Here is a 16,261-nt window from a genome sequence, read left to right as displayed (position 1 = left end):
TCACGATTGTACTGACGAATTCATCCAGTTTAAACAAAGCATGTCATATGAAGGATCTGACCTGTGTGCAGCATCAGGAATATGCCAATAACACAACCATATTGGAAAAAGTGATTTAAATGTTTAGTCTGAAAAGGAGGAGTGAGCCAATGCCAAATTATACAACTCTGAATTCAGATGAACATTATTTATTTGGAAATGAACATAACATCTAAAATTATTACACTTCTGAAAAATATAAGTTATAAGTTGATGCTAAATAGACATTTATATTAAACTATGAAGAGAAAGGCGCAGGGTGCATTGTTTTCTGTGTGTAGTTATCATTTGGAAACATATTAAAAACATTTAGATATGATATCCAGAAAAGGATTTAACAGTAATAAAAAACAAATGCACACTTTGCCCTCATAAAATATCCAGCATATCAAACAGCTTCTTTTCTTAGGTTTAGTTGCGTGTGTTTGTGTGACGACCTCAACACAACTAGGAAGGACTTGAATGCACAACTCACAAAATGATTTATTCAAACACAAAAGACTAATCTTCAGATCGACAGATAGCCAGCAGAGCCTGTAGATGTTCACCTTTAAAGTGTTCCTGCAGGAGAAAGAGGAGGCTTGTGTGTAAAGATGTCGTTCTTTTCCCTTGAAAGAATGAAAAAACGATATTACAGATGTGACCTACCTGTAGGGCAGTGTAGAGAGAAGTGCCTGTTAACTTAATGTAGGCAGCACGGATGCACAGCAGATCTTCCTCGGAGTGAGACACCATAATCCCCTGCACTATTGATGTCTGCCAGAGTGAAACACGTGCTTCAACATTTATGTATTTTTTCCTGCACGGTTTGTCGTCAATAGGACAACAACTTTAATCCTGACACATCTAGGACAGTGACTGAAGTCAAACACGCTTCATGGAGAAGACGATATATGGATTTATTTAACCCCACGATTCCACAAATGGCACGTGGGGTGGTTAAAATAAGATTGTACATGGCAGTAGCTTTCCAGAATATTGCTGTCTGAATTACTGAGCACTGTTCTGTAAAAGTTACAGATAGATAGATGGAGATTTGTTAAGCCTACAGTGACCATGTAATAAAACTAGACAGGAGTTTCAATGTTCTTTTCTTACACTTTTGGATTAGAAGTAACATATTTTAAGTAACATCTCCACCATATGTGTGTGGTGTTATATTTCATTTATAGCTCATCTCTCTGTCATATTAATTTTTATGTCATGTTCAATCTGTATCTGTGTATGGCAATGCTCTCACTGCCGAGCTGATCCATGACTCTTTTTTAACCTACCTGTAAAACAAATGAAACAGCTGATCTGACCTGAATAAAAAAATGCATCCTGAGATCAAACTTTCACAATCAATCAGTTGATGATGACGGCATCTTACCTTCATGCTGTTTATTCTTTTAGCGAGGTAAACATCGGGGGCTTCGATGCACTGCACTGTGACGACGCAGAGATGAAGAGATGACGGTCACTACCCAGCATCTACTGATCATTTCCTCACAATACAAACAATATTTACCTAAAACTTTTAAGCCCAGTCGGATGTCTCCTGAGAATCGCTTCTCCACTGTCTCAGCCACCATCTGTCCGTTCTCCAGCTCCAGTCCCATGAACACTGTGAGTGAAATGTGAGATCAGGGGTGTGTGAGCATTTTCATATGGTGAAGAAGAAAGAAAAGTTTGGTGAAGTCCCACCTGTCTTGAGATGGTCTGAATCTCTGGAGGTCAGGATGTTAATCCACGGTCCAACATCTGCTTTTTTCCCACCTAGTGATGCTTTCAGAGTCTGAAAGCATAAAAACAGAAGTAAATACCATCAGATGTTCAGAGGCTTCACTCAGCTTAGGTTTACACCTGCTGCACGCTCTGTGCAAACACTGCAAGCACAACATGCCAGTTTTCTTCTTCTATAAGACAACGTTCAACATTTCATTGCTTTTTTTTATGCAAAGTATGCCAATTTTTCTTTTGCCAATTTTGGCATCATAATGCAAAGTTGAAATATCAGATACCTCAATGTCCTTTTGAGCCACACCAGCAACATTTTCTTTCTGTTGGGAGACAGTGATGAAAAAAAATCAAGTACATATCAATATTATGAAAGGTAAATTGTGTAGATAAAATGAATGGCCAGTAGTGTATCTTTGAGGCAGTTTTAGTTCCGAGACTAAGCGTCATGGTAAAAGAAAATAAATACTCAGATTACATTTAGCAAAGCCACAACAAGCTTAGCAAAGTCTCCGCTGGTTTCTCCTTTCAGCTCCTTCTCCAGGTCCTTGTTGTAAACTACAAAAGGGGCAAACAACAGCAAACATTGTTAAAATTACATTTTTTTTTTTTTAACATATGGAGGAAAACATAAAGTTAAAGCTCAGTGATTTACATTGTTTGTATGAGGAAGTGATTTCTTGAAGCTGCTTCCCAGATCGTGTACAAAGGATCTCCATTAGTGTTTCCTCATCTGTGCCCAGACCCTGCATACACACACACACACACCTTCAATATGGACATACAATTACATTTAAGTAGGCAAACACACAGGTGCTGACTCACCGCCATGGCCTGCTGCAGGCGGTGAGCATCGTACTGCAGAGGGGTCATCAGCAGCTCCAGCAGCAGAACCTCCACATCTCCAGACAGAGCTTTCTTCAAAGCAGTTACCAGCTCCTGGGAGACCACGCAGAGAGATGTCATATTTTACATTTGTTCTCAGGTTTTCTCTATACATGCACATTTATTAAACGGCATCAGACAACAACTTTTATATTAAATTTATTTAGGGGTTCTCATAGTGCATTAAAATGCAGGAAACCTTACAGCAGCACCTCAACCAACACCTGAGCCTTAGTTATGACCAAATTGATGCCAACTTCTGTATCGTTTCAACTTTTGTTGGTGGTAAAAGTGAAGGACATTCCTGGCTGTCTGAGCAAGGTGAAACAAAAAATTTGTGAGAATTTCATTTTGTGAGAATCAGAATTTAAAGTATGAAAACATTTTGGCAACATTTATTCACTGGAGCTCTGTCCCAGCCTGCGACTCACTCGGACATTATACTGGATATCCATTTACTGCTAAACTCCCTCTCTACATAAAGGTGTGTCCACAGCCTTTTGCTTTACATAATATTTGATCAGCAAACATGTGGATATTACAGATGAACAAATAGACAGTTGCCATTTGAGGCATACACAATATTATCAGTCCAGCTCTGCTCTTTTGTTGCGTTCCATAACGATGTTTCGTTTGATAAATTCTACACTGGGAGGCGGCTGTGAGGTTGAAATACCTCTTATGAATTTGAGGCTTTAGTTTCTGGATAACATAACTTTAAAAAGTGTTGCTGTAAAGATGTTTATCTGTTTCTTTACCTTGTGTGTCATCTCTTCAAAGGTACTGGCGATCAACTGTCTCTGAGCGTTGCTGCGATTGGTTAAGATTCTCACCAGGTTCACCGCATCTGAATCAGGTACACAATGTTTGCGTTTCAGTTATGAGGGGGGGGGGGGTTGCAATGTGCACACAATCCCTTAACGTCTGCACCTCTGGCTTGCCACACCAGTTCTACTCTGATAGCAGACGTACCTTTCTTCTCCAGCGCCGCCTGGATCTCTGAGACATCTCTATCAGGGTGGAAATTGGAGAAGGGTCGCACCGTTCCCAGAGTGCCCCAGCACATCTCCTGCACGGCAAACGGGGAACAAAAACAGAGACAAAGCAATGAATAATGGAAAAGTAGATGCTTCCTGTCTGATTCTATCACAAGTGTGATAAATGGGTGACAGGAAACGTGTGGAATTTGTGATGAGGAACAAAGTGGCGTGATAACAGACTTTCAGTCATACCAGAATTGCATCAGCAGAAGTCGAGATGCAAGATGCAAGTCACTTTTAATCATGTTTGAATCTGAAGAATGTTAAATATTGTAAAATTGTGAAATAGTAGGTTGGAAAGCTGGTAGAGAACAAAAAGGACTGAATACTTCAGCAGCAGTAAACACACAATCACCACTGCTGTTATTAGTAATAACACCACTACACTTCTGAGCATTATTATTATTATTATTTTCACTGTAATGCTTCTCCTTTCAACACAACCTGTTGTGGCAAGACAACCCTGAGGCTGCTTCTCTTTTGGAGGTTTCCTCATGTTAAAATTGAGTTTTTTCTCTTCATTGGTGGTTTTTAAAATATTGTGAAGGTCTTGTCTTTCTCTGTAAAGGGCCTACAGATAATTTACAACTGTACAAATACTATCAAACTGAATTGAAGAATTTGGCCGAGTAGTTGAATTGCCTCTCTCTACCTTAAAATGGTCAAGGAAACATAAAATCACGCTGTGGCATTCCAGCAGGCCTGGAGGCATCAGGTTCATAGTAACTTTTGTAGATAAAGTTAGAAGGTACGTCGTTAATCAAAGTTTATCTACAAATGTGGCCTCATAGTAAACAGAGCAGCAACACAAAGGCAGAGGGGGGAGAGAGTGGAAAAAAGCCTACTCACGTAAGATTTGAAGTAGTCAGGGTCCATGGTTTTATTTTACCTTTGAGACAAAACAGAGATCAGTGGTCCATACTATTGACCTCTATTAGCACAAACATGTACAGTAAATGACATTAATGTACACAAAATCCAATGTGGTGCTGCCAGAGAGAAAAGTTATGTTGAATCTTCGTCCAAATGAATCATTCAGTGACAGTTCACCCCTGAAAAGTGCAGCTGTGCCAAGAAGTTATATTACCTTATCTTTAAGAGGCTACATACCAAAACAAAGACACAACAGTTCATCATTTTCTTCCATTTTCTGAAAAACAATGCTTAGATTTTCCTACCTGGAAGAAAGCTGTGGCAGGTGAACAAAGGTGAGGGGCTAGTGAAGTTTTCCTTTTTTCATTTCTTTTACACCTTCCTATAATCAGCTCTGTATCTCAGTCCCACCCTGTTTATGGCACGCCTTCTCCCACTACACCAGGTGCCTATCAAATTCCTGACCAATCACTGCGAAGCATCCACAAAGACATCGGCGTGTTCCATTTTTTTTTTTTTTTTCAGACAACCCACTTTTAAAAGTCTCACATTCCTCACAGAGGAGGAATCCGGACAGACTGGTTTGTTTACAGCTGACGTTTGCTGCGTAATGACCACGGGCTGCAGATTTTGTGGCCAATTTGGCCGACACTTTAAATAATTAGTGAGGAGATATTCTTCAGTTTTGGGAGAGACACATCAGGTTAAGAGAAGAATATCTAGGTGTCCGCTGCCATTTCACCTGGATTCAGCAGATATCTGTTAACATGCCAGTCATTTCTGTCAGGAAGTGAGGGTGGGACTTTGGTTTCAGGGTAAAACAGATCATCCTTACTCTGCTGGGCTCATGTATAACCTGATGGTGTTTTGTGCTGTGACGAGTTTCTGCCACCCGAGTTAACAAAAGGCCTTTTGAGCTGCTGCTAAAATAATTATCTGCCTCCTTTTCCTTCAGAGAAAGACAAGAAGTACACGCACTTCACTGTAAAGTGATTTCAGACAGAAAGCAAAGCTTGAGCGTGACCATTCACTGAACGAATGACTCGGCCCTCTGTGCTGCTCAGCTGCTTCACAAGCTCTACACATCTACAGCTTTTAGCTTTTCATTCATGGTCTTTTAATTTTCTACTTCATGCTCAACAAGGCAGTTTTGTTTTGTTTTGTTTTTTTTAATTAGGGGAAGCTAAATATTTGGAGGAAAAAGCACATGCACACACTGACATCAAATGCAGACACATTTTACGTCAGAGTCATAACACAGTTGGTATGGAAAGATAGAAGTGAACCAAACATCCATTATCCCATTTAAGATTTAAAATAATAATCCAAAAAATAATACAAAATCGTTCCCAATCAGTTAGTCATCTTTGTTTTAATTTAACATTTATTTTTCAATATGTTAAAACCACTCCCTTTCACATCTCATTTAGTATCAAATATTGACAAACAGCTGATGAGTAACAGAATGTAATACCAGAAACTGGACTCCCAAAACCTGTTTCATATCCTGTTAATATAACTGCAACATTTCCCATAAAACAAACTGAGATATTTATATTTATATATATTTCTGTGTGTCTATATAAAAATATAATTAAAAACTTGTCATGGAAAAGTCTTGTCTCTATACTACACTTCCTCATGGCGTCATTCATACATCCATCTGTATAAAACACTTGCAGCAACGTGGTGTTCGCTCCAGGAAAACTGTGTCCAGAAAAAAATATGACTTAGTTTGATCAAAGTCTCAAAGCTACAGCTGCTTCGATGGCCAGGAAATTTTGTATGGGCCTGGAATAAATCAAACAGGGAAACTCTAATCCGAAACCGAAAATCGTCATCAAATCGTCTCTTTGATCACCAAAAACAAGTGTTTTCTCGGTGTGTTCATAGCAGCTCATCCTCAGAAATCTCACTTGCGATCCAACTCAGTCGCTGTCGCTGGTCGAGGCCCATGCAGTTCTCTTGGTTGTCGCCCTTGCGAACAAGTAAGTCTCCTTCTGACTTACAGAAAATGGAATAATTTTACAACGCGAGTGCAAGCTAACAGAAACAAACAAACAAAAAAAAAAAAGTTTGCAAAGCATCGAATTGTTGGGTGCGCACAGTGTTTCAGTGGCCTTACTTGTAAAATGGATGATGGAGTTCAGTAAAAATTACAGGCACTGAAATAAATTACCATAAGGCAGACACAGCAGCTGGTTTCCTGAATGTTAAGGGAATATCATTACTGCTTAGGGAAGCTGAGTCAAGGAGAAAATGAGGCTTTTATAGTAACTCTATAATCCACTGTTGGCTTGGCCGCTCCTCATTCTCAGGCATAATCACCAAGTGGTCCTTGTCGTAACTTTTGCCACCTATTAAAATAAAAACAAAACAAAACAAGGAGAGAGCTTATTGGCAGAGCTCAGGCCATCATGGAAGCACTAGAATAAATATAAAGTAAAAGCAATATAAATATTTATAAAACCCCAAATTATTTAGGGAGGAGGTAAGATTTATGAATCCAGGCTATATAATAAGATGCTGTCAAATACTAGCTCTTCAGATATTCAAATTAAATCATTGAGTTCCCATAATTTCTCCTTCTGTCTTCATACCTTTGACATCGAGGACCATGCCGGGGAAAGTGAGGCTTGTGATGAGGCCTCTCATCTTGGCTGTCCAGGTCTGGGTGGGCTGCCGAGTCTCCGTCCACATGACCACCTTGGCCGCCGGCTCTATGTTGCCCATCACTTGAAGGCTCATATTTGGAGACAACTGCAGAGGACACATACAGGAAGAATGGTCAAGCCATGCCCAGAAGTTGCCATCGTGAATATAAGCGTTTAATAACGCTGCTACCTTGTTCTTGATGAAGCCGTCCTGGTAGTACCAGATGTCGCTCATCGGCTCCACCTCCTCTGTCGCCACCACCCGTCCCGACTTCAGCTCCTCCATGCCGCCTTGGACTGACATGTAGTGACCGCTCTCATTGTTCTTGATGCGCAGGAAGTGGCGCTTCTGCAAGAGGCAATAATTCCAGTTTAAAACTCAAATTGTCTTTTTGAACTAATTCTCATTTTCAAATATGACTTGAAATCCACAAGTTTGGATGAGATTTCAAATCAAATCAAATCAAATCAGATTTATTTCTATAGCGCCAAATCATAACAAAGTTACATCAAGGCACTTTACATATAGAGCAGGTCTAGACCAAACTCTTTATAAAATTATTTAAAAAGACCCAGCAGATCCCCCGATGAGCAAGCACTTGCCAACATTGGCAAGGAAAAACTTCCTTCAAGAGGCAGAGACCTCGAGCAGAACCAGGCTCAGGGGGCGGCCATCTGCCTCGACCGGATTTGTCTTTTTAATGAAATTATTTCCAACTGTTTAGGAGAGGAGGAGGAGGAAGGGGGTGCTGCGTCAACTGAGTGCTGTAAAGATGTAAAGATCTGGTGAACCAAACCTGTCTGACTGGATACATCGAGCCAATAGTGTGGAGGGAGCTGAACTTTGGCCAGTTGGTGATTTCGATCGGTTCCAGGAGGAACTGGCGCCCCCTGTAGTTGCTGTGCTCACATACCACCCAGCTGCAAACGATAAGAACAAAAAATAAAAAAAGATTTGACTGTCACGTACAGAGGAAACCAAGCATGTTATTCTTGTTTAGTTTAGTTATCATCTGAATATCCAGGCCTGCCATAAAAACATTAAAGCCTGCCGCTCATAAGGAAAAGCACGAAGCCTCTTCTTAAACCCACGTCAGTGGAAATACATTTGTGCAAATTCAAATACATGCAAAAACAGCCCGTGGTTAATCATCCACCCCTAAAAAACACACAAACACAGCGAGCCAAACACTAACCAGCCGCTGTTGACTCTGACGGACAGGAAGTGATCGTTGAAACCCTCTTCGGCCATGTTGACGATCTCCGTCTCTGTGGTGATCTCTCTGCCCTCCAGACACTCGAGGCCAAACAGGGAGATGGAGGGAACTGAGAAGGTCTGGAAAAAAAAAAAAGGAGGGTCAGAGCAAGAGAAAAGAGAGAACAGAAAAGACTTTATAAAAGCTTTCTCACCATTGGTACCACTTTGACGGAGCGGATGGTGCAGTTGGGGGGGCATCCCATGCTGGTTAAGTTGGGGTAGTCTCCCTCCAATAAGACATACATGTTCCCAGAGAACTGCTGATTCTCGTAGACCACCCAGCTGAAACCCAGAATTATCGGTTTATTTTTTTTTTAGGAATTTCCCTTCTCCGCATTTAACTGTTTCTTATATGTATTCTAGACTTCAGATATTAGTTCCTTACTGTCCCCCCACCACTCGGCAGGACTTGATCAGGAATTTTTCTGACACTGAGTCATGGTTGCGGTCAAAGATGTGGCACTGGCCCCGAAAATCCGGCTCAGAGTAGAGTATTATCTGATGAACAGAAGGGGAGGCAACGAGAGTGAGAGATCAGCACATTTACAGCCATAAAGCCTTTCACCATTCGTGCTATATTTATCTTTATTTTTTTAATCGCAGCCTCATAATCACAGAGTACAGCTATTTTTAGAACACGGTTACTTAATATTTCCACTGGATAACTGAGATGAAAAAAATTGCTGACATAACAGGTCAAACATCCGCATGTCTAATTACTGACAGATGGAAACTTTACGTCTTTTCTTTTCTTTTCTTTTTATTTTCCCCCTGAAGTGAATTAGTTTAATGACTCATTCTGTGCAATTAATGAAGTTTTCCCTCCGTGGTGTTAAGCGCAGATGAGTCAGTTTGTGCCAAAAGTTTTAAGCTCAGCATTTGCTCTTAAGGCAGAGCAAAGAAAAGGCGAAGAACACTCCTTTAAACTCCATTCGCATCTCTTTGGTAGTTGCATGATGTTTGAGCAGAGGCTTTTTTCTCTTCGTCTCGTTCGATTTTCCCTGATAAAAACTGTGAATGAAATAAAATGTACATCAAATAAAAAGAGTGTCAGGACAATCTATTCACCTCAGTCCTGGACCTCATGTTGTCCCTTGGAGCCTACAAAGAAACACAAGCAAAGACGTGAGTGACGTATGAAACTCATGAGTTTGCGTCGTCCTCTTCACGCCGGCTCTCACCTGGAGGACGGGCTGCACTGAGCAGATGTGAGTGTCCTGGGAGCCCCAGTCGGCGCAGTTATTGTAGAACCCTTTCTCTAAGATGTACTGATCCCCAGAGAAGTCCACGTGAGAGTAAGCAACCCATCTGCAGGGGAAAGACCGACAGTTAGCTGATCACTGTGTTAGAGTCCCACTTCAACTAGTGAAAATCAACTTACGCTCCGCTGATTACGTGGATGGAGCGCGTGGAGGTTTTGTATCCAAATAGCTCCACGTCGGGAATGGCCTCAGTCACCTCGAAGGTGTTCTCCTGCATGCCGTCCTGATCTTCTTCTGGCTGTTCAAACATCACCATCATGGGGTCTGAGAGGTCCTGCAGGACAGTAAAAAGTTACACAAATCAAACTGTGGATTCAAAAATTGAGGTGAGAAGTTAAAATTCTGGCTGACAGAAAAAAAAAATCTAAAATCTGATGACTGACAATGGCTGATTTAGTCTGACTGTTAAAAGTATAGTTAAATATCATCACCAAAGTCCTACTTCAACTACAAGATGTTAATTTAGCTATTTCATTCAATAAGATGAAAAGTACACATAAAATCAGGCACCCTCTTTAAGAATGCTTTAACTCCCGTCAGGTGATTTATGTTTCAGGTCATTCCTGCAGGCAGCCGTTGCATTTTCATTTCTGTATTATGCAGCATTAAAATGGATTAATAAATCACTTTGATCCCGTCTGGAAAGCCATCTGGCGTTTGCATCAATTAAACTTTTGGCACTCTGCATTTGAATCACAAAGGCGCTTCGCTCGTCAGACGGGAGGGCAAAGTGACTTTTCAAATCAGATAAGACAATGACGTCCATATAGCGTGTCATACAAGTAGGTTATTCAAGAAACAGAAGTTTATTGGCAATGAAAAGAATGCCATTAAGCAGTATATGAGCTCACGAACAACAATGAAACAGAAGGAATTCAGCTCGTTGTGCAGCCAGGCAGTTTGCAGTTGATGCAATAGCAGGCAGAGGTGGTGGCTTCTTTCCCATATTGTGGTTGGCATTACTTTGGACGTCACCAGCAGATCAGAGGTCTGCATGAGCAAATCCAAGTGTGCAACCACCCATACTGTAATGCCATTATCCTGGAGTGTTTTCTTATTCCCCCTTCGTAAAAACAATCCCCAGACCATTAATTCTCCAATTTCCTCCCAGTGGGAGCCAAGATTTCCCTCTTCTTTAATGGAGCAATTGAAATGATGATGATGATGATAGTGATCTTATTACCGAACAAACTTACTGCTCGTATGACCCTAACGGAGCGCAGCTCGGCGTCGCAGCCTCCCCACACCCTCCAGTCGTGGTACTCTCCCTCCTCCAGCAGGTACTGGTGGCCCCGGAAGCCCTCCTTCTCGTAGCCCACCCAGCTGCAAAATAAGACACTCACACCTGAGCCGATGCTTGTTGGCCGTCATGAACGAAACCCCACCCCAAATTTTTGCACTTTTACATTTAACAAAACTACCTAATGATCCCTAATGTGTCTTTTCACAGACCAGTGAATGCAGACATTAGAGAGCGGCACTTACATTCCTCCCAGCACTCTAAGGGAGCCGACGCTGTACATAAAGACAGTCTGCTGCCTGTCTGTTCTGGTCATGAAGTCTTTCATGTTGGCGGTTATGATCCTGGATTTCCCGCAGAAGTACGGCTTGTCGTAGATCTCAATCTGGAGACGCGTAGCCGCAATCACAATTGGGATGCATTAGCAAACTTTTAAGCTTCAATAATCGCCATCAGTGCTCAGGTTACTGCTGTTAGAGAAGCAATCTCAGAAAGCAGAGTGATTTCCTACCTTTGGTTCGTGCATGTTCTCCACTCGTGGCTCGCCCTGTGGTGAAATACATCCACATGTTGTCAACAATGAACGGATGTTCTTTTACACATTCAAGAACATGGATGGAGAAGCTGATCACTTACTATTTTGAGTGGATGCAGGGATCCCACATAGGGGTTTTCCACCCCCCAGGCCGCAGGGTTGGGGTACCCCCCCACCTCCAGGACGCGCGGTACACCCTGGAAGAAGGGCTCAGCGTACACGAGCCATCTGGATGGCAGAAAAGTTAATGTGAGTAAAAACCGCCCAAAGCGGCAGACCAGCACTAATGGCACATTAGTAATGGCAGCGAAAGCCACTTATTCTTCACAGCTGATGATTCGTAACTCACAGCCCGGCGTTAATGATGACAGAGTTGGACTTAATGGGGAAACCGAAAATCCGGGCGTCATCGGAAGTGTCTCGGAAGATGACCTTCTTCCCCTCGGCATTTTCTTCTGGGAATAGACAGATTTCTGGGACACTGTAATCCTACAGGAGAATAGAGAGCATCCATTAATATCATGTGATCCAGGAGACAGCAGGTCCTGAGGGAATTCAGAAGCCACCTGCAAAATTTGCACGGTGGAAAGTATTCCCAATTAAAGGCCCCATTCTCAATAACTACAATATCTCCATTATTCATTTTTCTCAGTCATCCCATACTTGTTGTATTTCTAAGGATCTCTTTGCTTTGTTAAGAATTGTAACCAAGATATAGATGAGAAAAATGCCTCCCATCAATGATTTCTTTAACTACCTCAAATACTGATACAGCAAACTAATAAACCAGTATATTGGTTTGATTACATCAGTTGTAAAATGCCATGGTGAAATTATTTCTATATGTTCCAGTGTGATTAAACGAAACTTCTTCTTCTTAGAGCTCTTTAAGATCTTGTGTTATAAATCAACTTTGTGTTACTTCATAGATAATGACATCTAGAAGAAACATTTCTGGCTAGCTGGATACCTACAGATAAAAACGTTCCTGGCTATTTTCAAACGACTGGAACATTTTTAGTTTATTCAATAGATCACGCTTCACGATCTGAGCCTGAGCAACAGAGAGCAAACAGGTTGTTGTTGTCCTTATTCTGGACACTAGAGGGTGCTCTTTAGTGAGGGAGCAGAACTATTTCCAGGCTACAATACAGAAAATGCTTGAAACATACTTGGCAGTCAACAACGGTAAAGAGATGAGACAAGAGCCTTAAATAAAAAGGAAGTCGGCTCTCGACTGTGTGACAACAGGGATAAACAGGAGGAAGGAAGGAACGAACCCTGACAGCTCTTCGTACAGATCCAATGACAAACTTCCGAGCCGGTTGGGTGTCTGCCTGCTGGTCACTTGTCTCCCCATCCTCTTGTCCGTTCTGCAGCAGCTCCTCAGGAGGGCTGAAGGGGTTGGTGAGCACTATGTCGCCCTCGTCCAAGGCGATTTTCTCCCCTTTAAAATTTGGTTTCTCATACAGCACCCATCTGTACGGGAGAGAAGAAGAGAGGGGAGGAGTAGAGGTCAGAGATAGATGGCCAAGACTCATCGGTGGGAGATATACTCCCGTCCTATGTCGTTAGGGCCTCAGCCATCAGGATGAACTAAAGGGGTCATTAGATGATAAATGTGGGAGGAAAGTAAGAGCCAACAAAGTTCTGTGACATAAATTACGACACACTTTTACACACTTTCACACACGATTACACTTTTTTGGAAATCCCTTTCATCTTCAAAAAAGGTAAAGTGAAATAAAATGAACCACTGAGGTGCCACATTCATCTGAGGCCTTACATGGCTCTGAGTAAACAATAGTAGTTAACTGAAAAGTCAGCTCTCAATATTTCTCTCTTAAATGTAACAGAGTGGAAAGCAGCATAAGTGGATCATTCTCGGTCGCTGTAGCGCTGCTTTGGTTAAATAATCCTTCAGTGAAAGAAACCACAGCTTTGTTTTAATCAAGGATTAATGGAGTACAAATGCCACTTGCATTAGGCTTGAATTACAGCATTAGCTGTGGTATGGGCAGCGGTGCGGTGTGTGCTGCAGGAGCTGACAGTATTATTACCTCATAGTAAAATGTCAGGCCTGCTGTGTGTGCAGGTCAGAGCGGTGCCATCAGCGTCTGTGCGGGCTCACGCTGTTGGCTGCCTTCGGTGAAAACATTCCACATCCGAGGCGAGTGTGTTCAAGCTTGTGTGCGTGGGTGTGTTGGCTATCAAAGGCATTTGCACGTCCGCGCTGCATCAGTGGCAGCCCCGCAGAGAGGGCTTTATTGTGAAAAGCCAAGGTCCAGTTTCACACCTCACTTTTCCAGACGAACAACGTTGTCTGTCTGTCTGTCTACCAAAATTTGCATTGCTGAAGAGCTGCTTCACTTAGCCTCAACTTTAATGCCGTGCCAAATGCGTGTTGGTGGCATGAGGAAGACAGAGCTGTTTGTTTATCGCTAGAATTACAAAGAGTTCTCAATGCTCTATGATGAAACGAGGAAAAGAATTTATCGCAGACTGTTGTGGTGGTATTTCTGAGCAACTCGCATATCCCACCTTCCCATCCATATTGTGTGTACAAATGAGGTAGTGAAGGGGGGGGGGGGGCAAACCACTCACCCTCCTCTGACAACCCTGATGGAGATGGTCTCCTGCAGCTCCCAGGACTGAGCATCAACGACATCACTGCACACCTCGATCCTCTGGCCGCACATCCCCGGTCGGTCAAAAATGTACATCTGGAGCAAAAAACACGCAGACACCTCAGACTTTCTGACAAAGGGCTGTTGATTAGAAGGCCAGCTGCTTCAGACAGTCAGAAACGATACAAAAGCAGAGCAGATGAAGATGACAAAGAATTACTGCAGACAAGAACTCAACCTGTGCTACCGAAAAAACAAACCTTCATGGGAAGTGAAAGGATGGCTTAAATATCACCCAACGTCATTATATACAGTTTCAAATCCAAGCAGAAAGCATTTCACCCAAACAGCAACAGTACGGTTTAAACGTCGTACAGCCTGAACATCATCATCAACATTTGCAGCATGAAAAAGCTGACTACATCTTTGCACTAGACAAATATATTATAGGTGGTTCTTAAGTGTGAAGTGTGAGAACGCTGAACTTCTTAAAGAACCTGCTCACATATCTCATAAATATTTCGCCCATTCAGGTCTGAGGCCCTGCAGCATGGAACAGGACCCAGTATGTAAACCTAAATGTTAGCTCCACCTCTAGCGCTCCGGCTCCTTTGTGGACGACCTCGGCGAGGATATGAAAGAGCTCTTCGGCTGCATGCAGGAGCAGGTCTGACATTTAAATGTTAATACCGTTTGTAGCCACCTTGGAAATGACAGGTATGGAATTTTATTGGCATCAATCAGAGCCTGAAACCTCAACGAAGATGTCTAGTGACCTTTTCTTGTTTTCTGGTGGCAAATAAATAGCTTAACCAACCCGTCTCTGACAAAGAAAAATAAATGTCTATGAAATAACAATTATGTAAGAGACTGAAAAAGTACAGTCAAGCCTTGTACCAATTACTTTTGCTCCCTTAAATAAACCACTTAAGTGTTATGTAAAGGAGAGGGGGGGGGGCATGTCAGATTACAGAGATTCACAGGAAGAGATCTTTGCACTTTGCAAACTACTTTATAACCGTATTTGTGATGCTGTTTGTTTGAAAAAAAAAAAAAAAAAAAAAAAGTGAAATAAAATAAGGACATGTATGCGTGCCACTTAAAGTCTTGCATAAATGCAGATTTGCACATGTATTCCACGTGTTTCAGTGCAGACACTCACCTTTCCAGGACGAGGATTGAGCTTCCCATGCTCCTTCTCTTTCGTGAGCTGTTGACAATGAAAAAAAAAAAAAAAAAACAATTTATTTTTCACAAACTAATATATGTGACAGTCCATTCCCTTTGTTTTTATCCTGAAGCAACACTGACAGCACAAGGTTGAATACAAATTTTTACTAATTTTGTGTCATATTCATGATGCATACATGTAAAAGTGAAAAGCCTCGTTCAGCAGGTTAGACCGTGGGGGCGACCCAGCAATCACTGATATTGGTCCCTGGTACAACAGTTTCTAATTTATACATGCCTCGCAATCCAAACATTGCTTTTGTTTTTGTCACCCTGTCCAACAGGTTCTCGGGGTAGCCACGGTGGGGGTGTGTGCGAGGAAAGAGCACGTCCTTCATAACAGAACAAGCGCCTCATTCACAGGTACGAATACATTCCTACCGTGTACCTTGTTAAACTGATGCGTCCCAACACCACAGCAACAGCAGGAGCTAAACAGAGCGAGTGAAATCACTCTTGGCTGCACACATCCCGCTGAACAAATCCTGGCGGGAATATCGATGTAATTTGGTGTGTGTGTGTGTGTGTTCGGTCTCAGGTATCACTTGGCCTCTCCTGCTCCCTGAGAGCACCATAGGAAACAGGTTATTATCCGAATCATGTTACCCAACCCCGCAAAAAGGGCCAGCTACCCGGCCTTTTATTTCAGTCGCCTCCAGAGTCTGCTCTGCTCGTTCAGAAAAGTTTTTCTTAGATAAATTCAAAAAAATAAAATAAAATACAGCCACAGTTTAATCTAGCCGCCTCTTCAGGGAAAAAATGACATCTGTATGTAAATAATAATAAAAAAAGTGTCTTTATATTTTCGAGGACAGTGGGGGGGGTCAGAAAGCCTTTGACCTAGTAAACAGAGGCATGACTCATCGTTGCTGCTGACAAAGCGTGCAACAAATAATGTT

General features: G+C 42.0%; 2 protein-coding genes across 2 annotated transcripts in view; both read right to left on the bottom strand.

Annotated features, from left to right (window-relative positions):
• Positions 1-168: 168 nt before the first annotated feature.
• anxa14 (annexin A14) lies at positions 169-5,766 on the bottom strand. Its single transcript, XM_029513398.1, has 13 exons — positions 4,862-5,766; positions 4,533-4,572; positions 3,616-3,712; positions 3,402-3,490; positions 2,584-2,697; positions 2,414-2,504; positions 2,237-2,316; positions 2,043-2,081; positions 1,726-1,816; positions 1,550-1,645; positions 1,412-1,467; positions 688-795; positions 169-600 (listed from the first exon to the last, which is right to left on the bottom strand). The coding sequence occupies exons 2-13, from the start codon at positions 4,557-4,559 to the stop codon at positions 541-543; spliced, it is 948 nt and encodes a 315-aa protein (XP_029369258.1). The 5' UTR covers positions 4,560-4,572; positions 4,862-5,766; the 3' UTR covers positions 169-540.
• A 142-nt stretch (positions 5,767-5,908) lies between these two features.
• Positions 5,909-16,261, bottom strand: part of crybg2 (crystallin beta-gamma domain containing 2) — a 34,010-nt gene continuing 23,657 nt past the window's right edge. The window contains exons 7-24 of the mRNA XM_029513397.1: positions 15,295-15,342; positions 14,110-14,228; positions 12,786-12,984; positions 11,855-11,994; positions 11,607-11,733; positions 11,482-11,517; positions 11,216-11,355; positions 10,927-11,053; positions 9,850-10,004; positions 9,650-9,776; positions 9,537-9,569; positions 8,854-8,966; positions 8,621-8,750; positions 8,407-8,546; positions 8,008-8,131; positions 7,401-7,559; positions 7,157-7,316; positions 5,909-6,913 (exon numbers count right to left, since the gene is read on the bottom strand). Coding sequence (XP_029369257.1) covers positions 6,825-6,913; positions 7,157-7,316; positions 7,401-7,559; positions 8,008-8,131; positions 8,407-8,546; positions 8,621-8,750; positions 8,854-8,966; positions 9,537-9,569; positions 9,650-9,776; positions 9,850-10,004; positions 10,927-11,053; positions 11,216-11,355; positions 11,482-11,517; positions 11,607-11,733; positions 11,855-11,994; positions 12,786-12,984; positions 14,110-14,228; positions 15,295-15,342 — 2,166 coding nt within the window. The 3' untranslated portion in view covers positions 5,909-6,824. The remainder of the gene's footprint in view (positions 6,914-7,156; positions 7,317-7,400; positions 7,560-8,007; positions 8,132-8,406; positions 8,547-8,620; positions 8,751-8,853; positions 8,967-9,536; positions 9,570-9,649; positions 9,777-9,849; positions 10,005-10,926; positions 11,054-11,215; positions 11,356-11,481; positions 11,518-11,606; positions 11,734-11,854; positions 11,995-12,785; positions 12,985-14,109; positions 14,229-15,294; positions 15,343-16,261) is intronic.

This window comes from Echeneis naucrates, chromosome 11 (genome assembly GCF_900963305.1).
Source record: "Echeneis naucrates chromosome 11, fEcheNa1.1, whole genome shotgun sequence".
In the NCBI taxonomy this organism is placed as follows: Eukaryota; Metazoa; Chordata; class Actinopteri; order Carangiformes; family Echeneidae; genus Echeneis; species Echeneis naucrates.
This window is presented reverse-complemented; position numbering and strand designations above follow the sequence as displayed.